Raw genomic sequence first — 26511 nt, 5'->3', positions numbered from 1 at the left:
GAGGGAATCCCGAGGCTTCCCCTGACCGCGACTCTTTGAATCCAAAATCCCGACACCTGGGAGAGACCCTGCACCCGCAGCCCCCAGGACCTGAAGGACCGGACTTTCACTGGAGAAGTGACCCCCAGGAGTCCCTCTCCCTTGCCCAAGTGGAGGTTTCCCCGAGGAACCCCCCCCTTGCCTGCCTGCAGCGCTGAAGAGATCCCGAGATCTCTCATAGACTAACATTGCGAACCCGACGCTTGTTTCTACACTGCACCCGGCCGCCCCCGCGCCGCTGAGGGTGAAATTTCTGTGTGGGCTTGTGTCCCCCCAGGTGCCCTACAAAACCCCCCTGGTCTGCCCTCCGAAGACGCGGGTACTTACCTGCAAGCAGACCGGAACCGGGGCACCCCCTTCTCTCCATTCTAGCCTATGTGTTTTGGGCACCACGTTGAACTCTGCACCTGACCGGCCCTGAGCTGCTGGTGTGGTGACTTTGGGGTTGCTCTGAACCCCCAACGGTGGGCTACCTTGGACCAAGAACTAAGCCCTGTAAGTGTCTTACTTACCTGGTTAACCTAACAAATACTTACCTCCCCTAGGAACTGTGAAAATTGCACTAAGTGTCCACTTTTAAAACAGCTATTTGTGAATAACTTGAAAAGTATACATGCAATTTTGATGATTTGAAGTTCCTAAAGTACTTACCTGCAATACCTTTCGAATGAGACATTACATGTAGAATTTGAACCTGTGGTTCTTAAAATAAACTAAGAAAAGATATTTTTCTATACAAAAACCTATTGGCTGGATTTGTCTCTGAGTGTGTGTACCTCATTTATTGTCTATGTGTATGTACAACAAATGCTTAACACTACTCCTTGGATAAGCCTACTGCTCGACCACACTACCACAAAATAGAGCATTAGTATTATCTCTTTTTGCCACTATCTTACCTCTAAGGGGAACCCTTGGACTCTGTGCATGCTATTCCTTACTTTGAAAAAGCACATACAGAGCCAACTTCCTACAACAGCTCATTGTGTTTTATGTGAAAAGTATACATGCTAAAGTAATGATTCAAATTTCCTAGAGTACTTACCTGCAATACCTTTCAAATGAGCTATTACATGTAAAATTTGAACCTGTGGTTCTTAAAATAAACTAAGAAAAGATATTTTTCTATAACAAAACCTATTGGCTGGATTTGTCTCGGAGTGTGTGTACCTTAGTTATTGCCTATGTGTATGTACAACAAATGCTTAACACTACTCCTTGGATAAGCCTACTGCTCGACCACACTACCACAAAATAGAGCATTAGTATTATCTCTTTTTACCACTATTTTACCTCTAAGGGGAACCCTTGGACTCTGTGCATGCTATTCCTTACTTTGAAATAGCACATACAGAGCCAACTTCCTACAATCAGGATTAAGGATTGGAGTAATGGTTTAGACTTTGGACTATAAGATACACTAAACCATTCGGAACAATAATATAGCGTAAGAATACACTCATGGAATGATTCAAGAGGTGACTGTCTGAAGACTGACCCCCCAAGAGTGGTGACAGAAAGTTAAATAAAACTGTCAGTGAAAATTATTGGATGAGACATAAGGTGACAAAATTATGACCAATCAGAATATTAACAGTTATCTAGAAATTATACATTAGTTTTACACCAAGTTTTCTATTCGCTATTGCTCTATTGACAAAACCTAACCTAGTTCTTTTTATGTTCTTGATTTCCTTGACCTTGAAACTGTTGAATTGTGGTTGCTTCCACCTGATGAGAAAAAGATCGAACCACGTCAGCCAAGTCTTTGCAGTAATCTAGCACCATGTCATCTGTAACATTTACAAGAGCATTTGCAGGAATTATTGGTAGTCTCATGGCTTTCCCCATTAAAATCTCATGGGGTGACAATCCTGGCTTCTTGTCAAGGGTACTTCTCCTTGACAATAGAACCAATGGTAAAGCATCTGGCCATTTCAAATGTGTTGATGCACACATCTTTGCAAGTCTGGACTTAAAAGTTCCATTCATCTGCTCTACAAGTCCCAAAGCTTCTGGGCAGTAACTACAATGGAGTTTCTGCCAAATGTTTAAAGCTGAACATATTAACTTTATCACTTTATTGTTGAAGTGACTCCCTCTATCTGATTCTAAAGAGACCGGGAAACCAAAATGTGTAATCAACTCTCTAAGTAGTAACCTAGCTAATGTCGGACTATTATTTCTCCTTGTAGAGTAAGCCTAAAAATGCAAACAATCACCTACACATGTTTCAAACCATCACATGTAAGCATCTCAATAAAATCAATTTGCCTTCTGCTGAATGGACCTCCCACCAGGCCAATGTGTCCCTTGTTGACCACTCTCCCTTTGCCAATGTTTATCTGCTGGCAGACAATACATCAATGACAAACTACTTCAGTAACTTGTCTAAATTTCGGGTTAAACTAATGTTGCTTAAAACTCCGAATCATTGCATCTCTAGCTCTGTATGCTTGACCATGGCAGTATATAGCCATTTGAGTCAGCAAACTGTTTGGCAGAACCACCCTCCCTTCTGCTGTCACCCAAATATCATCCTCCCTCTGGATGCATTTAAGTTTCACCCAGTCTTTATGTTCTTCTTGTGAAGCATTGTGTTGTAGAGCCTCCAGCTATTCCAAGGTATCAACAATTTGTATAGTGAAATTTGTGTAGATTTCATCATTTTCAGGCATCAATTCCCAATTTCCCTTGAAAGAAATACCATTCAAGGTTCAGAATTTTGCACCCTGATCTGCAAATGCATTCCCCAATGTCACGTAATCCTGTCCCCTTTGGTGTGCACTGCATTTCACCACAGACATTTTCTCAGGTTTCTGAACAGCTTGTAACCATTCCTGAATTCTTTCACCATTCCGTACAGGTAAACCAGAATAAGTTAGGAAACCTCTCTGTGACAATATCTGGCCAAATTATGCATAATGCTGAATATGCGTACATTGTTACATAAGGACCTCTCTGATCCACTTCAATTGATGTTGCCATCATGCACTCCTCCTCATCTGAGCTATCCGTCAGCCATACATAGTTTATTTCATTCTCACTATGTAAAGGAAATTGATTCACTGCTTGTTTTCTGATTCGTGACCACCTGAAAAAGCATCACCTGTTGCTGATCCATAGGACTCTGTGGCACCTGAATTTGTCTCGGTATGTGAATTTGTTGTGCCGGCATCATCTGCACCTGTGGCTGCAATTGTTGTACTTGGGGCATTTGTATTTGTTGTACCTGTGGTTGTACATTTTACATTTGCTGCATTGACTGTAAAGGCTGGAAACCTTGCATAGTATTCACACCATGTTGAAAATTCTGATTTTAATCTCTTATTTTGGGTCCTCTCATGCTCTGATAGTTATTGATACCATTTGTCTGCTGAACAACACCCCCTTGATTCTACATCGGACACTGCCGTTTCCAATGTCCAATTGCCCTGCAAACATGACACAGTAACATTCTTTTTCATTGTTGCTCTTCTTGTGTCATCACAGAATTAAAATCTATATTCCGATTAACAACCGGAAGTATCATTCCACCTTGACCTTTGCCTTGGTTCTGAAACATGTCATTCCCTTGCGGCTGTTGTGGAAAATTCCCCTGCATTCCTGTCTGTGCATCCTTAATCTGCATTACAATAGCCTTCTTTTTCAACTTTCTCTGCTTCTTTTCAATCTCATCACTACAGTATTTTGCATACTGTACCACATCATCAATCGGTTTAGCTTGCCAACAGATCATGTGACTTTTAATCACCTGACTAATTTCTGGTTTCAATCCTTCAACAAATCTGAACACACAATAAATCAGGTATTTCGGCTCAGTTGTTTCTGTACCACTGTAAAGTTGAAAGGCTTCTAATAACCTTTCATAATATGTATGAATCAACTCTTTCCCTTCCTGTGTTGTTCTGTCTCTGCGTTGCCATCAATATTTTTCGCCAAAATCCTTGGGGGAGAACACTTTCCTTACTAACCACTAATTAGCATTAACATTTTGGGCTTCATGTAAAAGTTTTAGTAACACAAATTTAGGAAAACATCTTACTCTGGTTATATCAAAAATTATATGCAGCAGTTAATGAGTTGCAGTTCGTATCTGAAAAACAAGACACATAACAAATCACAGTTCATACATTACCAATGCACTACAGATAACAGCAACTACGTCTACTTTATCAGAGGGACACTATCAGCATCAGGATTCAGGATAGGGGTAATGGCTTAGACGTTGGGACAATAGGATACACTAAACCATTCACACACTCAAGAGGTAACTTTCCGAAGACTGACCCCCCAAAAGTGGTGACAATTAAACTTGTCAGTGAAAATGATTGGATGAGACATAAGGTGAGAAAATGATGACCAATCAGAATATTAACAGACATCCAGAAATTATACATTAGTTTTACACCACGTTTTCTATTCGCTATTGCTTTAGTGACAAAACCTAAACTAATACATTTTATATTCTTAATTTCCTTCTCTTCCGTCTCATCTGTGGATTCTTTGTTCCCACTTCACCAAGAATACGAACATGCAGGAAGAACGATTAGCACGGTTTCTTTTACTTCCACCCTCGAGGAAAATACACACGTTAGTAACATTTCTCTAACAGTGAGATATTCAAACTTAGACAGTTGAAACATTTCCATCAGCTGCATTACACAGTGACCTTGCATCTGCTTCTGCTCTGCTCCTGTAGATGTCACTAGTAACATTTATTGGTTAAGAAGCATACTCTTCTCTTGAGAAAAACTGAATAATGAAAAATAACTCAGTTCAGCTTAAGTTAACAGACGTCAATATAAGATGGTGGCTATTACAAAAAGTCACCCGTTTTGTTAATACCCTTATTAATCAGTTAAATCACACATTAGTCCGTCAAAATGATTACATAATAATTCTAGATGTTTATCCCTAAAATCTCTCCTCCTTCAGACTCCTTGAAGTCACAAAACAGGTACAGCACCTTAGAATCAATGTGGAGAGGCATAATTTCCAGTTCAGAGAGGATCACACTTGAAATTTCAGGCTGGACTGTTCCAATTGGAGTAGGGACAAAACTGATTGGCATGTAGCTGGGTTTAATCTGATGTGGCATGGCGAGCAAAAGAATGATGGGTTGTAATGCTCCCCTGACTGATTGACAGACAGATTTCAAGCATCCTTCCATCAATGGTTGTGTGTTAGATGTAGGTATTAGGACCAGTGAAGGCTGCCAAACTGATCCTGAAACCCTTTGGTCGGTCACTGGTGCAGTGGTTGGGGCATGGCCACCTCACAGTCTCCATTAGGATCTCACTGCTGATATGCTGTAGGCAGAGTGCAGTTCCTGCCTTTAGTTTGTTCCCCTGTGTTATTTGCAAAAAATGCCAGGGCTTCCTACTCTGGGTTGGAGACTGAAATATTTTGTTCCCCCATAACTCAACTTTCCCCTTGGGTTGTAGTTGCTCCATTTACACCATTTTCCCTCTCACCAAAACCTTAAATCATTAAGGCAGTCCCAATTTCTAGGAAACAATGAATGGACTTGAGCAGTTAATATAAGTCTTCTGGGCCCTAGATCTCGAAATGAGTGCATCCTCATCTTGTTTTGCTTGACAGAGACCACAAGTCCCAGTAAAAAGCTAGGCTTTAAAATAAAATACAGTGATTCATAAGTAAGATCAAAACTGATCCTTTCAGACCCCAGGGGTTAGAATTTCCTACAGAACTCTTATGCATTTAATGGGATAGGCATTAAATGCATATGAAGACAGCAGGATGAATATGCTCCTTGCAGCATTGAGGATGTTTGGTATTTGTTTTTATGTAATCTTTGTAACAGGCAGTAGCCTTGGACTGAGGCCGTGGAGGTTAAGCACATAAAGCAGTTGATAACATCGTATGTATTATTCGTACCCAATTTCTTTAAATGGTGATTGAACTTAAATGACAATATGTATTATAAAGTCATCCTATGAATTCTTACATTTAGATTGGTCTATGCAGGTCCAAAAGAATTTTACACAACAATTCTGATGAATATTCTTTTAATAAAACACAATCTGCGAGCTGCTCCAGAAATCTATACTTACATTGTTAAGGCTTTGAGAGTGTATTGTATGGCTATGAAATTTTGGGTCCACACTAAATGCAATGCCCTTGTAGTCTCCGAAAATAGATTTATTAGGTACCTTTTTGCCCTCCCCCTGAATTTGCAATGGAAACTCACTAGATCTTAACTTGGCGCTTAAGAAAATCTCCAGGAAAATCAGCTCAGACCTGTACTTTACTGGCATATATTATGGATATTGCCTAATCTAGGAGCATACCGGGAGCCCCTTAAAGATGTAGGTGGTAACAGTCCCGCCGTCGAGTTTTTGACTGAATACCCGTCTGCCTCTGTGGTGGTCCCCCCGCCCTATTTAAATTTTGGCGGTCACATAGATGAAAGCCTGCTTTTGAACTGCCGTCCCCGCCTTGATGACTGGAGAGGGAAAGTGGATGCCTGCCATATTTGGATGTAGGAAAAAGTGGTGGTTCAACCTCCCCTTCTGAGTGGGTCGTAAAGGGATGAAAACTCAACTTTTTTCTTCCCGATTCCTCCTCTGTCCACGACAGGATAACACCTGTCTACCACTGACCCATGGAGAAAACACAACACCAAACCACCCCTGCCCCCCACCCCTGCCGGACTAAAAAGGTCTGGATGCCACATTGCCAGGGTACATTGGGTGGGCACTGCTCTGGAGGCCGGGACCGCTGCAGACCTCTACATGTGACAGTACATTTTTAAAATCAATGTGACATGCTTATGTTGAGGAGACAGTTGTCTCTCACATGGCTGAGGACACACTGGCACAACACACATATTGCACACTTACACAACTGTCATTGTGGTGTCATCATTCATTGCAAAATTAATGCTGGCCCAACAATGACTGTGTACTCACACTTGATTAAGGTGTCCATGTGTGGTACATTTGTGCTATCAGTTGTCTATTTGAGTCAGTACGTTTGTGTGTGTGGATTTGATGGTTGACGTGGTGGGAGCTGGAGTGGGTGATCTGGAAGTGTCTGTACGTGTGTCACTTGCACGTTAGATAGATGCTCTGTATGTTGTGTTGCTGTATAACATATCCAGGTGAGTGTTGTGTGCAGATGTTGCTGTGATGTATGTATTTGTGTGTGTTTGTGTTGGTTGTTGTGTGTAGGTACTGTCAAGTGTGTGTGCTGTCATGGTTGTCACTGTTTTCAGCAAGTACAGATTGTGTTGGCATTGTAATGGATGATGGCATGTATGTGTGTTGTGTGTAGTACATGGGGACACATATGGCTAATGGACGGTGTGTTTGTATGGCACTTAACTCTACTACATAGCCCCTGCCATTGTGCGAAGTCCATTGTGTCCCTCTGCCATCTCCTTCCATCAGCAAACCGTCAACAGTCCTCAGTTTGCAGAGCTGTAACATCTAAATACAGCGGGTTGAGCACAGTCAACTTGATGGTCTTCTCTGTCTGTAATCGACGTGGCTTAGCAGTAACTGCTCCAAGATCATGCCCTTAATGTCCCTTCCCGGTGCCCAAAAAATATTATGGCTATTATATGTTATAACCACACTAACAAAACTGGGTGGATGAGGCTGTGGGTAAGGCCGGAGGCATCTAATTCAATTACCGAAACTGAAATGAAATATGCGTACTGTGAGCATGTATCTGTCGAAAACATCTTTAACAGTAGAGGTAGCCTATGTAATGCATTTATTAATTTTGAAATGATCCCTGCGTATGAAAGGTCAGTTGATGAGATTATGCCCCCTTTGGCTCGGAAACTGTTTCTACAGTTTAGGTAACTGTCCCTCCCTGCCAGAGTTTATGCTAAGTGGATTAATGTTGATCATGTGGGTGAGTGTGTCTCGAGAGACCGGAGACTATACCGCTCATTCTACTCTTTTGCCCTACCTATGGTCTCCAGTGGTGTAAATGGTTATTGCCCCTGTGCAGGAATTTGGGCACCAGGCGTCACCTGGAGGCACATAGGATTTTAAGGATCCAAAGTTCAGGGTTCATGGTATTGCTTTTACGAGATGCCTCATGAATGCCTGGATCTGCCGTTCAGAGTGCATCAAAGTAAGTGAAAAACGACTGCTAGGGTTGTTTGATAAGAGTGCAAAGATGAGCCTCAGTAGCCAGCCCACTATGCATCTTAACCTCTTAGCTGCTGGGCCCCCCCCCAGTGCTGAGCCCTTTTTTGGCTATTTGGGGTAGTTCGCGCTAAGGCCTTCATAACGTTTTGTCCACATAAGCTATCCACACCAAATTTGCGTCCTTTTTTCCAACATCCTAGGGATTCTAATGGTACCCAAAGTTTGTGGTTTCCCCTGGAGGAGACCAAGAAATTAGCGAAAAATACAGTGAAAATGTTGTTGTTTTTGAAACAAAATGGGAAAAATGGGCTGCCGAAGAAGGCTTGTGATTTTTTTCCCCTGAAAATGGCATCAACAAAGGGTTTCTGGTGCTAAAATCACCATCTTCCCACCTTTCAGGAACTGGCATACTTGAATCAGAAAACCAAATTTTTCAACACAATTTTGGCATTTTACTGGGACATACCCCATTTTTACTATTTTTGGTGCTTTCAGCCTCCTTCCAGTTAGTGACAGGAATGGGTGTGAAAACAATGCTGGATCCCAGAAAGCTAAGCATGTCTGAACAGTAGACAAAATTCTGAATTCAGCAAGGGGTCATTTGTGTAGATCCTACAAGGTTTTCCTACAGAAAATAACAGCTGAAATAAAAAAATAATAATATTGAAAGTGAGCTGAAAAAAACAGCCATTTTTCTCCACGTTTTACTCTGTAACTTTTTCCTGCGATGTCAGATTTTTTAAAGCAATATACCGTTAGGTGTGCTGGACTCGTCTGGTTGCGGAGATATATAGGGCTTGTAGGTTCATCAAGATCCCTAGGTACCCAGAGCCAATAAATGAGGTGCACCTTGCAATGGGTTTTCATTCTATACCGGGTATACAGCAATTCATTTGCTGAAATATAAAGAGTGAAAAATAGGTATCAAGAAAACCTTTGTATTTCCAAAATGGGCATAAGATAAGGTGTTGAGAAGCAGTGGTTATTTGCACATCTCTGAATTCCAGGGTGCCCGTACTAGCATGTGAATTACAGGCCATTTCTCAAATAGACGTCTTTTTTACACACTGTCTTACATTTGGAAGGACAAAATGTAGAGAAAGACAAGTGGCAATAGCACTTGTTTTGCTATTCTGTGTTCCCCCAAGTCTCCCGATAAAAATGGTACCTCACTTGCGTGGGTAGGCCTAATGCTCGCGACAGGAAACGCAACATGGACACATCACATTTTTACATTTAAATCTGACGTTTTTTGCAAAGTGCCTAGCTGTATATTTTGGACTCTAGCTCAGCGGGCACCTAGGGAAACCAACCATACCTGTGCATTTTTGAAAACTAGAGACCTAGGGGAATCCAAGATGGGGTGACTTGTGGGGCTCTGACCAGGTTCTGTTACCCAGAATCCTTTGCAAACCTCAAAATGTGGCTAAAAAACCCACTTTTTCCTCACATTTCGGTGACAGAAAGTTCTAGAATCTGAGAGGAGCCACAAATTTCCTTCCACCCAGCGTTCCCCCAAGTCTCCCGATAAAAATGGTACCTCAGTTGTGTGGGTAGGCCTGGTGACCGCGACAGGAATAGATCACACAACGGTCAATGTTGGTCCTTACATGAGGCAGCTGTTGACCCTGGGGTGATCCACTCCTGACGCAGGCACTAGGTGTAGGCACTCAAGTGGGGTAGTGTTTTTATCAGGACAGGTGAGGAATCACTGGGTGGTAGGAAGTTGTGGATCCCAGCATATTCCTGTAGTTTGTGTGACAGAAATGCGAGAAAAAGTTTTTATTCAACATTTCAGCTTTGCAGAGTATTCTGGGTAAGAAAACTTTGGGGAATCCACACAAGTCACACCTCTGTGGACTCCCCCGAATGTCTAGTTTCCAGAAATGTTTGGGTTTAGTATGTTTCTCTATATGGCCGCCGAACCCAGGACCAAAAACACAGGTGCCTGCCTTACAAAACCAGTTTGTTTTGTGATAGATAATTTTGATGTCTCCAAAATACGATTTGGGCTGTGGAATTTGGGGCTGAACTAAATTGGGGAGCTCCCAAGAGAGCACTCTCTCTCTCTCTCTGCTTGCCGCCGCATTCACCTGCTCTCTGGGTTGGGCTAACCCACTATTACCCCGTTGCACAGACTGTGCTTGCGAAGGGACAGCAGGACTGTCCTCATCACCTCTGTCATAATTTACTGGAAGAGGAGTTATCGAATGGGACTCCTCCGACTGAAAAATCACTCCCAGAGTCTGCGCCATTGTCCTATCCCTCAGATGCGGTCTCAGTATCTGAAGTCTCAGTCTCTGATCCTATGTCAGAGCTGTCCTCTATAACCTGAGTGACGGCAGCAGTCATCCATCAAGATGCCATCTCTGCTATTGGCTAAACTGTTGCTCTAAAACACTAGCCTACGTAGACAGTCACAAAATCGATGGTGTGTGTGAGATACGTGCAACAGTAGAGGCCACCTTACCTGCGCTTCTTCCCTCAATCAGCACGTTCTTTCAAGACACTCAAAAAACACCTTGTCACATACCATTCGTTACAGTATTTAGCACCTCCTCCGCCCAGTCCAGCACTCATTATTGGTGCTCCCACTCCCTCCTCCTCATATTCCCTTATTACCACCCAGAAAAAGCGCCCTTCATCTCTCCATAGCCGCCTTCCACCCCACACATATATTTAATTTGTATTATAGCGCAGGTAATGGCTGACTTTACTAATGTACTCAGCTATTTACATAAAATACAGATTTGCTCTTTGCAGTAGGCATATAAACCTTCTGCACTTCTTTATGGCACTAAAACTGCCACTAGACAAAAGTCTGATCCTTTTGTAGCAGAAACATAATCACAATACTTACTTGACTTTTTTTATTGCTGCCTAAAAGCTACAGTTGAAATGCGTCAGTTGATGTATGTGCATTGCTTTGAAGACGCAAGCTGCAACTGCAAGACAACTGGTGGCAAATATATAAATATATATATATGCCGGCCGTTTTCCGAGGGGGCCGACCCCTCGAAGTGAAATCCCTGGTGTCCAGTGGTGTTTCCTGGCCCCCGATCGCAGCTGTGCTGCGATCGAGGTCCAGAAAACACTTTCAGGAAGGCCTCGTAAGAAAGGGGAGAGTCTCCCCTTTCCTATGAGGCCTTCCTGAACGTGGGGAAGGCCGTTTGGGGCCGTTTTCCCCATAGGAGCAGGAAATCAACAAAGTGACGTCGTGCCGACGTCACAAAGGGGCGGGGTGGGGCGGGGTGAGACACGGAAAAGCTTCTGTGTCTCCCGGAGTTTAAAAAAAAATATATATAAGGATTTATTAACCCCCTCCCTGGTGTCGGCCACTGGTCATGACCCGCACCAGGGAGGTAGTGCAGGCGTCGACCAGTGGCCGATGCCTGCACCCAAGGGGTTAACTTTTTATATTACCTTATATTTATGACTGCCATTTTAACACTGGTTTTTAAATTAGGTGAACATTTAATACTATCATATTATGTTATTTGCCAGTTATGTATAGGTTGCTTGATGAGCCCAGATGACCATTTTTATTTTGGTATGTCATGGTACATGCTATTTTGCACAGCCTTCAGGGCCAATATGTGGAGTGTAAAATAAGATCTTGGACTTTAGTATAGTATGAGTAGTGATTAAACAGAAATCTTTCAAGTTGTTATAGTTTATTACCATTTTGCACCATTGTGAGGAAAGGCCTCCTTGGCATGGTTACCCCCTAACTTTTTGCCTTTGCTGATGCTAAGTTATGATTTGAAAGTGTGCTGGGACCCTGCTAACCAGGCCCTAGCACCAGTGTTCTTTCCCTAAACTGTACCTTTGTCTCCACAATTGGCACAACCCTTGCACTCAGGTAAGTCCCTTGTAACTGGTACCCCTGGTACCAAGGGCCCTGATGCCAGGGAAGGTCTCTAAGGGCTGCAGCATATCTTATGCCACCCTGGGGACCCCTCACTCAGCACAGACACACTGCTTGCCGCTTGTGTGTGCTGGTGAGGACAAAACGAGTAAGTCGACATGGCACTCCCCTCCGGGTGCCATGCCAACCTCACACTGCCTATGCAGTATAGATAAGTCACCCCTCTAGCAGACCTTACAGCCCTAAGGCAGGGCGCACTATACCATAGGTGAGGGCACCAGTGCATGAGCACTGTGCCCCTACAGTGTCTAAGCAAAACCTTAGACATTGTAAGTGCAGGGTAGCCATAAGAGTAAATGGTCTGGGAGTCTGTCAAACACGAACTCCACAGCACCATAATGGCTACACTGAAAACTGTGAAGTTTGGTATCAAACTTCTCAGCACAATAAATGCACACTGATGCCAGTGTACATTTTATTGTGAAATACACCCCAGAGGGCACCTTAGAGGTGCCCCCTGAAACCTAAACCAACTACCCGTGTAGGCTGACTGGTTTTAGCAGCCTGCCACACTCGAGACATGTTGCTGGCCCCATGGGGAGAGTGCCTTTGTCACTCTGAGGCCAGTAACAAAGCCTGCACTGGGTGGAGATGCTATCACCTCCCCCAGGCAGGAGCTGTAACACCTGGCGGTGAGCCTCAAAGGCTCACCCCCTTTGTTCCAGCACCACAGGGCACTCCAGCTAGTGGAGTTGCCCGCCCCCTCCGGTCACGGCCCCACTTTTGGCGGCAAGGCCGGAGGAAATAATGAGAATAACAAGGAGGAGTCACTGGCCAGTCAGGACAGCCCCTAAGGTGTCCTGAGCTGAAGTGACTCTAACTTTTAGAAATCCTCCATCTTGCAGATGGAGGATTCCCCTAATAGGGATAGGAATGTGACCCCCTCCCCTTGGGAGGAGGCACAAAGAGGGTGTACCCACCCTCAGGGCTAATAGCCATTGGCTACTAACCCCCCAGACCTAAACACGCCCTTAAATTTAGTATTTAAGGGCTTCCCTGAACCTAAGAATTTAGATTCCTGCAACTTACCGAAGAAGAGGACTGCTGAGCTGAAAAACCCCTGCAGAAGAAGAAAGAAGACACCAACTGCTTTGGCCCCAGTCCTACCTGCCTGTCTCCTGCCTTCAAAAGAAAACTGCTCCAGCAACGCTTTCCCTGGGACCAGCGACCTCCGAATCCTGAGAGGACTGCCCTGCTTCGAAGAGACCAAGAAACTCCCGAGAACAGCGGCTCTGTTCAACAAAGACTGCAACTTTGTATCCAGAGGAGCAGATTTAAAGACCCCTGCAATCCCCGCAAGAAGCGTGAGACTTGCAACACTGCACCCGGCGACCCCGACTCGACTGGTGAAGAAACAACACATCAGGGAGGACCCCCCGGCGACTCCGAGACCATGAGTAACCAAAGTTGTCCCCCCTGAGCCCCCACAGAGACGCCTGCAGAGGGAATCCCGAGGCTCCCCCTGACCGCGACTGCCTGACTCTGAAATCCCGACGCCTGGAAAAGACCCTGCACCCGCAGCCCCCAGGACCTGAAGGATCGGAACTCCAGTGCAGGAATGACCCCCAGAAGGCCCTCTCCCTTGCCCAGGTGGTGGCTACCCCGAGGAGCCCCCCCTTGCCTGCCTGCACCGCTGAAGAGACCCCTTGGTCTCCCATTGACTCCCATTGGAAACCCAACACTTGTTTGCACACTGCACCCGGCCGCCCCCGCACTGCTGAGGGTGTACTTTTTGTGTGGACTTGTGTCCCCCCCGGTGCCCTACAAAACCCCCCTGGTCTGCCCTCCGAAGACGCGGGTACTTACCTGCTGGCAGACCGGAACCGGGGCACCCCTTTCTCTCCATTGAAGCCTATGCGTTTTGGGCACCACTTTGAACTCTGCACCTGACCGGCCCTGAGCTGCTGGTGTGGTGACTTTGGGGTTGCTCTGAACCCCCAACGGTGGGCTACCTTGGACCCCAATCTTAACCCCGTAGGTGGTTTACTTACCTGCAAAAACTAACATTACTTTACCTCCCCTAGGAACTGTGAAAATTGCACTGTCCACATTTAAAACAGCTAAATGTGTTTTATGTAAAAAGTATATATGCTATTGTGATTATTCAAAGTTCCTAAAGTACTTAACTTCAATACCTTTCAAATGAGATATTACATGTAGAATTTGAACCTGTGGTTCTTAAAATAAACTAAGAAAATATATTTTTCTATAACAAAACCTATTGGCTGGATTTGTCTCCGAGTGTGTGTTCCTCATTTATTGCCTGTGTGTATGTACAACAAATGCTTAACACTACTCCTTTGATAAGCCTACTGCTCGACCACACTACCACAAAATAGAGCATTAGTATTATCTCTTTTTGCCACTATCTTACCTCTAAGGGGAACCCTTGGACTCTGTGCATACTATTCCTTACTTTGAAATAGTGCATACAGAGCCAACTTCCTACAATGGTTCTAGAAGAGATCCTATCCCAGACACTATAGGGCGACCAGGTGGAGGAGTGCCTTTGTGTATCTTAGGGAGACAGTAGAAATAGGGTACCATGGTATGTTTTTTCATCCAGGAACACTGCTTCATGTTGGGTGATCCAACCAGCTGATTCTGCTTCAGTTAGCATCCCACGAATCATGCGTTGTAAACGTGCTGTAGGATCAATCGATATATGTTTGTAATAGGTTCCATCGCTGAGCAGTCTGAGGCATTCTTGTCTATAGTTGGTTGTATTAAGAACCACAATCGCACCTCCTTTATCTGCGGGTTTAGTGGTGATGTCCAAATTGTGGGATAGGGAATGGATCGCTGTCCGTTCCAGGTTTGAGATATTCTGAAATGGATGGAGAGGTTCCAGGAGTTGGACTTCATGGCGCATTGCCTTCTCAAAGGTAAGTACTTCTATAGGGACCGAAGTGAGGGGAAGGCATGCAGGTAGAGGGGTTTCTTAGATTGGTATCACCTCTCAGATCTGCCAGGGGACGGTCTTTGAAGAAAAAGTGTAACCAGATCTTCCGGAATAAGGCTGTCATTTCACAATTCAGTCGGAACTGATCCTCCTTGGTGGTTGGTACAAAGCCTAAACCTTTTTCTAGAACTGCCGTCTCTGGTGGTGTAAGAGAAATACTAGAGAGATTGACAACTAGGGTTTCTTTTGTGTTGTCACACTGCGGCTCCTGGTGACCATTTGGGGTTCCTCCTGTGCCCAGTGAACGTTTCTGCCTCTTCTTCTGTTTCTGCCTCTGCCTCTGCCCCGGCCTCTTCCTAAAAAAGGATTGAAATTGCACTGTGGCTGTGGTTGGAAAAAAAGGTATAGGGATTTGTTGCCAAGGAGGAACCTGTTGGTATGGGAATGGAGGGTTGAAATGCGTGGGGGGAACATAACGATTCTGACTCGTTCTCTGTCCCTCGTCGCTACTCCAATCGTCTGAGCTAGAGCTGTAATGAGATGTCCGGGGTCTCAGTTGTGGAACTTCGGAATCATCTGAAGTCTCAGGGGCTCCTTCACATTGGTAGTCATCTTTCGTGTAGGGATAGACTTTTTCTCTACTAAATCTCTTTACTTCTTTCTGTAGTGTAAGGTATTCTTTGGTCTCATTAAGTTCCAAGTTAATTTTAGCTAAACAAGATTTAAACAGGGAGAGTTGGACCATGGTTTTCATGGACGCCTCAATAATAGAGATCTGGATGGTGATAGAATCAGCCAGACGTTTCGAAGTATTTATAATCAAAACCAACCAGTCCCGAGTGCATTTCCATGAGATCTGTGACCAATCTAGTCGGAATTGTAAGTCTTGTAGAACAATTCTGGGGACATTTGTAACAATCAGACCATTTGGTGAGATGTTAGCCCTTATGGATTCCATCATTATTGTGCATGGAAAACGGTCTTGATTAGTTCTTTCTTCAAAGCAGACAACTTAGTCCAGTCTTCCTTGGAACCATTGGAAGGACCACTGCTCTCATCTCCTAAAATGGATGGGGTCTGTAGAATGGCTTGCACCATGTTGTCATCAAAACTAAGACCTTGTAAGTCTGACATGTTCACCACCAGATATCATTTATCGGAGTGAACAAAAAACGCCCGCAGCTCAAAGGCTGCGCTAAATCATCAAACAGAAAGGAGGGGCACGTGCGGGAGGTTCGGAGAACAAACTCCTGGTCCTGTGTATATGACTCCCAATAGTAATCAAATCAAAAAAATATATACACAGTTTCAAAAAAGTGTTTCTTTCAAAATGATTGTACTATATTCAGATTGCTGGAAAACCAATTGGTTTGAAGCAAGAGCCCTTACTCACCTTCCGGTGACATGCTTCATCATAGGGCTATGCTCCTCGTCAGGCTGGCACTGCAATGCCTGACGGGCCCTGCGTGGGGGCTCTTTGCCGGAGATCTTTTGCAAATGATGAACAACCGGTCAAAAAAACTAATCTAGGATTGGTATAGAGGTAGTTAAAAATGACTAGAGGTAAAATGCAATTTATTGGGATACTAAAACCTCTGACATGATTAAAAACAGCATGGGGGGAGATAATAAAACGATGTATAAACTCCCCAGCAGAACAAAAAATTATAAATAGTAATCACTAAGTCTCTCAATTGGGAGTATAGTGTAAGTAGACACAGGATCCCCTGTGTTGCTTCGAATGATAGGTCAACATGTTTCTCGCTAGTTAGTCAAAAGTGATCTAGTGCGATTCATCAGGACCATGACACGTACCTAATCACTAAACAATTAGAGACCCATAAAAGGGAATATCTGATTGACAGGAACCTGAAATATAGAAGAAAAAAACAATCATCAAAGAAATTCTTTGGATCAGATATCCAGTGTGTCCTCAGTTTTGAAGCCACAAACTCGTGAAAAATCTCTTTGGTGACATGTGCCAAAAGAAAGTCAGTGACAAAGAAAACAACATGGCAGAAGCGCCACAATGCTTACCCGCCATATACTAAAGGATGGGCCCCATCGGGGAAAACATCAGGCTTGAGTGACCCACTCTGGTCTAAATATACATAGAGAAAAGAATACATTAATTTGAAAATGACGACAGAGTAGAGCGTAATGTCAAAATGTTGAGTTCAAAAATTATCTAACTATGACATATAAATGCCATGAGATAAACAGGCAGGAATATGTCAAAACTAGAAACTACCATCAGCAAGAAATACACATACACGTACCTCATATTATATTGATAGTCCTGGGTATTTTAAAGATTATACCGATGTGTTGCTGGGGCGGAGGAGAGTGCCTTTGTCACTCTGTGGCCAGGAACAAAGCCTTTACTGGGTGGAGGTGCTTCTCATCTCCCCCTGCAGGAACTGTAACACCTGGCGGTGAGCCTCAAAGGCTCACCCCTTTTGTTACAGAACCCCAGGGCATCCCAGCTAGTGGAGATGCCCGCCCCTCCGGCCACTGCCCCCACTTTTGGCAGCAAGGCTGGAGGAGATAATGAGAAAAACAAGGAGTCACCCACCAGTCAGGACAAGCCCCTAAGGTGTCCTGAGCTGAGGTGACCCCCTACCTTGAGAAATCCTCCATCTTGAGATTGTAGCATTCCCCCAATAGGATTAGGGATGTGCCCCCCTCCCCACATGGAGGAGGCACAAAGAGGGTGTAGCCACCCCCAAGGACAGTAGCCATTGGCTACTGCCCTTCCAGACCTAAACACACCCCTAAATAGAGTATTTAGGAGCACCCCAGAACCTAGGAAACTAGATTCCTGCAACCTGAAGAAAGAAGACGACGACAGCTGCTTTGGCCTCAGCCCTACCGCCCTGTCTCCAACTTCGGACACCTGCTCCAGTGATGCATCTGACAGGGACCAGCGACCTCTGAAGCCTCAGAGGACTGCCCTGGACTACAGGACCAAGAATCTCCAGTGAACAGCGGCCCTGTTCAAAACCAGCTACTTCTTTGCAACAAAGAAGCAACTTCCAAAGACTTCACATTTCCCGCTGGAAGCGTAAGACTCTACACTCTGCGTCCGAAGCCCCAGGCTCGACCTGCAGAAAACCAACACCACAGGGAGGACTCCCCGGTGACTGCGAGCCTATGAGTAACCAGAGACGACCACCCTGAGCCCCCACAGCGACGCCTGCAGAGAGAATCCAGAGGCTCCCCCTGACCACGCCTGCCTGTAACAAGGGACCCGACGCCTGGAACCAACACTGCACCCGCAGCCCCCAGGACCTGAAGGACCTGAACTTCGACGCAGGAGTGACCCCCAGGCGATCCTCTGCCTTGCCCAGGTGGTGGCTATCCCGAGAAGCCCCCCGTGTCTGCCTGCACCGCTAGAGTGACCCCGGATCCCTCCATTGAAACCTATCCAAAACCTGACACCTGCTTTGCCCACTGCACCCGCCGCCCCTTTGCCGCTGAGGGTGTGTTTTGTGTCCCTACTTGTGTCCCCCCCTGTGCTCTACAAAACCCCCCTGGTCTGCACCCCGAGGACGCAGGTATTTACCTGCTGGCAGACTGGAACCGGAGCACCCCTGTTCTCCATAGGCACCTATGCGTTTTGGGCACCTCTTTGACCTCTGCACCTGACCGGCCTTGAGCTACTGGTGTGGTAACTGAGGTTGCCTTGAACCCCTAACGGTGGGCTGCCTATGCCCCAGAACTGAGACTTGTAAGTGTTTTACTTACCTCCTAATCTAACCTTTACTTACCTCCCCAGGAACTGTTGATTTTTGCACTGTCCACTTTGAAAATAGCTTACTGCCATTTTTACAAAGACTGTACATGATATTGTTTACATTCAAAGTTCCTAAAGTGAAGTACCTTACATTTAAAGTATTAACTGTGAATCTTGAACCTGTGGTTCTTAAAATAAACTAAGAAAATATATGTTCGATGGCATATGTTGCTGCAGATACACATGTTTGGCACAGTCCGCTGCCTGGTGTTGGGCTCGGAGTATTACAAGTTGTTTTTCTTCGAAGAAGTCTTTTTGGTCACGGGACCGAAGGACTCCTCCCTCTTTGGCTCCATTGCGCATGGGCGTCGACTCCATCTTAGATTGTTTTTTTCCGCTGTCGGGTTCGGACGTATTCCTTTTCGCTCCGTGTTTCGGTTCGGAAAGTTAGTCAGAATCTCGGAAGAAAGCGTCGGTATTGTTCCGTTCGGTATCGGGATAGTTAGGTACATCGACACCGATCATCGGAAGACTTTGGGGCACTTTCGATCCCCCATCGGGGCCTGGTCGGCCCGACCGCGTGCGACATCGAAGCCGATGGAACGGACCCCGTTTCGTTTCTGCCCAAAATGTCACAGTAAGTATCCTTATACAGATCAGCACTTGGTCTGTAACTTGTGCTTGTCCCCCGAGCACAAGGAGGATACCTGTGAAGCCTGTCGAGCCTTCCGGTCCAGAAAAACACTCCGGGACCGAAGAGCCAGGCGTCACCAAATGGCGTCCACGTCGACAAAACAACGTTTCGACGACGAAGAGGAAACATTCTCGGTTCCGGAATCAGAATCCGGAGACTCCGACGTCGAACAACAGCAACAAACTGTGAGTAAGACGTCGAAAAGTAAATCCATCGACAAACCGAAAGCCCAGGGGACGCCACTGCCAACAGGCCATGGCTCGACCCATAAATCAGGCGACCCGTCGAAGGGGCCGAAAAAGGGCACGCCCATAGCGAAGACACCCGACTCCGGTCGAGGGACCGCCATGGAGCAACCTCGGAGCCGAGAAAGCGGCTCCGAGAGACAAAAACAAGATACCGGCACCGAAAAACATCGGCACCGAGAATCCATGCCGAAAGGAACAAAAATTCTGTCGGTGCCGAAACCGAAAAAAGATTCTCTCTCGGCGCCGAAAAATACCACACCTTCATCCTACTCAGAGGAACAAGGACTAAGTGGCCAAATGCACAAATTTGGACAAGAGCTCCAAAGTGTAGAATCGGACTACACACAAAAGAGACTGTGCATCCAGCAAGATACAGGGAAGATATCAACCCTTCCCCCAATCATGAGGAAAAGAAGGATCGGACTTCCAAAGGATGACACACAACCACAAGCCAAAGTGGTTAAAAAAGTCACGCCTCCGCCCTCTCCTCCACAGGCATCGCCGGCACAAACACCGCCACAAATGCACTCACCAGCGCAAACTACCATAAGTCATGACGATCAGGATCAAGACGCTTGGGACCTGTATGACACCCCAGTGCCGGACAATGATCCCGAGTCATACCCCACAAAGCCGTCACCGCCAGAGGACAGTACCTCATACTCGCAACTGGTGGCTAGGGCTGCAGACTTCCACAATGTCCAACTGCATTCCGATCCTATAGAGGATGATTTCTTATTTAACACCCTCTCGGCTACACATAGCCAATATCAATGTCTCCCAATGCTACCAGGGATGTTACGGCACGCAAAACAAATTTTTGAGGAGCCCGTAAAATCAAGAGCCATCACCCCAAGGGTGGATAAGAAATACAAACCACCACCCACAGACCCAGTGTTTATTACTTCGCAGTTACCACCCGACTCTGTGGTAGTAGGGGCAGCTCGCAAAAGAGCAAATTCACATACATCTGGCGACGCCCCACCTCCGGACAAAGAAAGCCGAAAATTTAACGCGGCAGGGAAAAGAGTGGCGTCACAGGCAGCCAACCAGTGGCGCATCGCAAATTCACAAGCGCTGCTGGCCAGATATGACCGCGCACACTGGGACGAGATGCAACTTCTCGTAGACCATCTTCCCCAGGAATACCAAAAAAGGGCGCAGCAAATAGTGGAAGAGGGACAAACGATCTCAAACAATCAAATCCGCTCTTCACTAGACGCAGCCGATACTGCAGCAAGAACAGTCAACACTGCTGTCACCATAAGGAGACACGCTTGGCTACGCACTTCAGGCTTCAAACCTGAAATCCAGCAGGCTGTCCTTAATATGCCCTTCAACGAGAAACAACTGTTTGGCTCGGAAGTGGATACAGCCATTGAAAAACTTAAAAAGGACACAGACACGGCCAAAGCCATGGGCGCACTCTACTCCCCGCAGAGCAGAGGCTCTTTCAGAAAAACTCCATTTAGAGGGGGGTTTCGTGGCCAACCCACAGACACCACCAGCCAACAATCAAGAACCACACCATATCAGGGTTCCTTCCAAAGGGGAGGTTTCAGGGGATATCGGGGGGGTCAATTCCCAAGGAGTAGGGGAAGATTCCAGACTCCAAAAACACCTCCACCTAAACAGTGACTTTCAAGTCACGCAACCCCTTCACTCAACACCAGTGGGGGGAAGACTAAGCCAATTCTACCAATCTTGGCAACAGATTACAACAGACAATTGGGTATTAGCAATAATCCAACATGGCTATTGCATAGAATTCCACAACTTCCCACCAAACATCCCCCCCAAAACACGCAAAATGTCACAACATCATTTAGAACTTTTAGGACTAGAAGTTCAAGCACTACTGCAAAAGGATGCAATAGAATTAGTACCAGTACAACAAAAAAACACAGGAGTTTACTCCCTGTACTTTCTAATTCCAAAAAGAGACGAAACATTGAGACCAATATTAGATCTCAGGACACTAAATACCTACATCATATCGGACCATTTTCACATGGTCACACTACAAGACATCATTCCACTGCTCAAACAGCAAGATTACATGACCACATTAGACCTAAAGGATGCGTACTTTCATATACCAATACACCCTTCTCACAGAAAGTACCTACGGTTCGTATTCAAAGGAATACATTACCAATTCAAGGTGTTGCCATTCGGAATAACAACTGCACCAAGAGTGTTCACAAAATGTCTAGCAGTAGTAGCAGCACACATCAGGAGACAACAGATACATGTGTTCCCTTACCTAGACGACTGGCTAATCAAAACCAACACAGTAAAAAAATGCGCAAACGACACCACCTTTGTCATACAAACCCTTCACAAACTGGGGTTTTCCATCAACTACACAAAATCACACCTAGAACCGTGTCAAACACAACAATATCTAGGAGCAACCATCAACGCATCAAAAGGAATTGCCACTCCAAGTCCACAAAGAGTGCAGGCATTCCACAAGCTAATAAGTGCTATGTTTCCAAACCAAAAGATACAAGCAAAATTTGCGCTAAAACTTCTAGGCATGATGTCATCATGCATAGCCATTGTCCCAAACGCAAGACTACACATGCGACCCTTACAACAGTGTCTAGCATCACAATGGTCACAGGCACAGGGTCAACTTCAAAATCTGGTGTTGGTAGACCGCCAAACATACCTCTCGCTTCTATGGTGGAACAGCAAAAATTTAAACAAAGGGCGGACATTTCAGGACCCAGTGCCTCAATACGTTATAACAACAGATGCTTCCATGACAGGGTGGGGAGCACACCTCAATCACCACAGCATTCAAGGACAATGGGATATACACGAAACAAAATTTCATATCAATTACCTAGAACTGTTGGCAGTATTTCTAGCGTTAAAAGCCTTCCAACCCATAATAACACACAAATACATTCTTGTCAAAACAGACAACATGACAACAATGTATTATCTAAACAAACAAGGAGGAACACACTCAACACAATTGTGCCTCCTAACACAAAAAATTTGGCAGTGGGCGATTCACAACAACATTCGCCTAATAGCACAATTTATTCCAGGAATACAAAACCAACTAGCAGACAACCTTTCGCGAGACCACCAACAAGTCCACGAATGGGAAATTCACCCCCAAGTTCTGAACAAGTACTTTCAAATTTGGGGAACACCCCACATAGATTTGTTCGCAACAAGAGAAAACTCAAAATGCCAAAACTTCGCATCCAGGTACCCACACCGCGAATCACAAGGCAATGCTCTATGGATGAATTGGTCAGGGATATTTGCGTACGCTTTTCCCCCTCTCCCTCTCCTTCCATATCTAGTAAACAAGTTAAGTCAAAACCAACTCAAACTCATACTGATAGCACCCACATGGGCAAGACAACCTTGGTATACAACTCTACTAGACCTTTCACTAGTACCGCATGTCAAACTACCCAACAGGCCAGATCTGTTAACACAACACAAACAACAGATCAGACATCCAAACCCAGCATCATTGAATCTGGCAATTTGGCTCCTGAAATCCTAGAATTCGGACACTTGGACCTCACACAAGAATGCATGGAGGTCATAAAACAAGCTAGAAAACCTTCCACTAGACACTGCTATGCATCTAAGTGGAAAAGATTTGTTTACTACTGCCATGCCAATCAAATACAACCAGTACATGCCTCTACTAAAGACATAGTAGGATACTTACTACATTTGCAAAAAGCAAATCTCGCTTTTTCATCTATAAAAATACACCTCGCAGCTATATCTGCTTACCTACAAACTACTCATTCATCGTCTCTATTTAGAATACCAGTTATTAAAGCATTCATGGAAGGGCTAAAAAGAATTATACCACCAAGAACACCACCAGTTCCTTCATGGAATCTTAACATCGTCTTAACAAGACTCATGGGTCCCCCTTTCGAACCCATGCATTCCTGTGAAATGCAATATCTAACCTGGAAGGTCGCATTTCTCATTGCAATCACATCCCTCAGAAGAGTAAGTGAAATACAGGCATTTACCATACAAGAACCATTTATTCAAATACACAACAATAAAATAGTTCTAAGAACAAATCCAAAATTTCTGCCAAAAGTAATCTCACCATTCCATTTAAATCAAACAGTAGAATTGCCAGTGTTCTTCCCACAACCAAATTCTGTGGCTGAAAGGGCACTACATACATTAGACATCAAAAGAGCACTAATGTATTACATTGACAGAACAAAGCTAATCAGGAAAACAAAACAACTGTTCATAGCTTTTCAAAAACCACACATAGGAAATCCAATCTCTAAACAAGGCATTGCTAGATGGATAGTCAGATGCATTCAAACATGCTATCTTAAAGCCAAAAGAGAATTGCCTATTACACCAAAGGCACACTCAACCAGAAAGAAAGGTGCTACAATGGCCTTTCTAGGAAACATTCCTATGAGCGAAATATGTAAGGCTGCAACCTGGTCTACGCCTCATACGTTTACTAAACACTACTGTGTAGACGTACTAAATGCACAACAAGCTACAGTGGGCCAAGCTGTACTAAGAACATTATTCCAAACTACTTCAACTCCTACAGGCTAAACCACCACTTTTAGGGGAGGTAACTGCTTTATAGTCTATGCCAAACATGTGTATCTGCAGCAACATATGCCATCGAACTGAAAATGTCACTTACCCAGTGTACATCTGTTCGTGGCATTAGTCGCTGCAGATTCACATGTACCCTCCCACCTCCCCGGGAAGCCTGTAGCCGTTTAGAAGTAGATCATAAACCTTAAACATCTGAACATTTGTAAATAATTATTAGAAACTCTTATCATACATACATATTCACTCCATTGCATGGGCACTATTTATACCAAACAACTCCATCCTCACCCTCTGCGGGGAAAACAATCTAAGATGGAGTCGACGCCCATGCGCAATGGAGCCAAAGAGGGAGGAGTCCTTCGGTCCCGTGACCAAAAAGACTTCTTCGAAGAAAAACAACTTGTAATACTCCGAGCCCAACACCAGGCAGCGGACTGTGCCAAACATGTGAATCTGCAGCGACTAATGCCACGAACAGATGTACACTGGGTAAGTGACATTTTCATTTTCAATATAAAAACCTATTGGCCTGGAGTAAGTCTTTGAGTGTGTGTTCCTCATTTATTGCCTGCGTGGGCACAACAAATGCTTAACACTACTCTCTGATAAGCCTACTGCTCAACCACACTACCACAAAATAGAGCATTAGAATTATCTACTTTTGCCACTATTTTACCTCTAAGGGGAACCCTTTGACTCTGTGCACACTATTTCTTACTTTGAAATAGTATATACAGAGCCAGCTTCCTACAACCATGATGCTTAATATTTGCACTAACCAAACAAACTATTGCACTTGAAAACCTTATGGCTCATAGCTGCTTTTCACAACTTATTGGGCATTTAATCCCCATACTTATGGACCCATTCGCGGTTAGCAGATGAATTTGTACTGTAATTGAGGAATTTATTTAGTAATTCTCTGTTAAATTGAGACATAATTGTGTAATGTTTTGTACTTTGGAAACTGTTGTATATCTGATTTTATGATCTTGATTGATCGAAATAAAGTTTTGTGATGATGATGAATTCATACGCTTGTTTGCTGGATCTAACTCTGCCAGTAATGACTCCCATATATTCAGTTGTAGAAGTCCAGTTGGATGGTCCTGGCTAAATTATGATAATGCTTGTTGTGGTTTCTATGGGAGCGCAGTTATGCAGAACTGCTGCAAACAAAATTGCATTCAAGATATTCATTACTTAACAGGTTTAACAAGCTTTACTTCTGGTTTGTATAACAATCTGCAACACAATATTTATCCTAATATTTAAACTTTCTGCGGGATGACCATATTTTTCTTTCGTAAATGTAAGCCTGAGTTTTCATGCCTTAAGTGTCAAACATTTTCATTTTAGTTGTGTTGTCAAGTGATGATGATGATGAGGAGGAGGAGGAGGATGATGAAGAGGACTCCATTGCTTCCAGTACCAGCAGAGTTGAAAATACATCTCCGCGCCCTGCTGATTCTGCATGCAGCTCCCCAGCTCCGTCTTCCGGAAAAGTAGAAGCAGCATTCAAAGAAAATAATAGCAAAGTTGAAGAAAGGCTAAGCAGTAATGTAGCGAGAGATGCCGAAAGTACAGTCCCACTACCAAGGAAGGCACGGATGAAAGACCAAGTATGGGCTCTCACTGTAGAGGTCTCCTGTGATTTTGAATTACTTAAAGCAGGTGCAGAAGCATGTCAGAAAATGTCTTTATTGACCCCTCTTAGACTTATGAGTTGCATTTTAATGAGGGTGTAGTTTCTATTGGTCCAAACATAGCTGTTTGTTTTGCCATAAAGCAGATTATGATAATTAAGAATATTACATAAATGCATCTATTTACTTATTTGCAAATTATATGTAGTATTGTATACTGTTATGTTGAACGACTGACTAGTTGTAACTATATATATATTTATATAGCACCACTTTTTGTAATAGATGGTTAAGAGTATTAGCATGGTAGCTGACTATATCCAGGGTGAATATTGGTTGGTTTGTAGTGGAGAAGGCATGAAATTAAGAAAAGTAAAGGGTGACCGACAATGAATAGTTTTCTAGCTTAACCTTAATACACTTACGTTTTAATCCAATCTGTTAGAGTGATGATCATGCAGCCAGCATCTTTATGATTGGTGATTAAGAAGAGAGCCATGTTTAAATCATGAAATCTTCTGTAGATTGATATCCACCTTTATGCACTTGTGATTCTTTTTTTTTATTTTTATATTTTGTTTTAGATCACC

The 26511-nt window shown here is 44.3% G+C and overlaps 1 protein-coding gene across 10 annotated transcripts in view; it reads left to right on the top strand.

Moving 5' to 3' along the window:
* SENP6 (SUMO specific peptidase 6) overlaps positions 1 to 26511 on the top strand; it is a 914216-nt gene that overhangs the window by 276572 nt on the left and 611133 nt on the right. For all 10 annotated transcript variants that reach the window (XM_069235653.1, XM_069235659.1, XM_069235655.1 and 7 more), the window contains one exon: positions 25635 to 25897. In XM_069235653.1, the coding sequence (XP_069091754.1) occupies positions 25635 to 25897 (263 nt within the window). The remainder of the gene's footprint in view (positions 1 to 25634; positions 25898 to 26511) is intronic.

Source organism: Pleurodeles waltl, chromosome 5 (assembly GCF_031143425.1).
Source record: "Pleurodeles waltl isolate 20211129_DDA chromosome 5, aPleWal1.hap1.20221129, whole genome shotgun sequence".
NCBI classification, from domain to species: Eukaryota; Metazoa; Chordata; class Amphibia; order Caudata; family Salamandridae; genus Pleurodeles; species Pleurodeles waltl.
The sequence above is the reverse complement of the archived record's forward strand: the minus strand, read 5'-3'. Positions and strand labels throughout refer to the sequence as shown.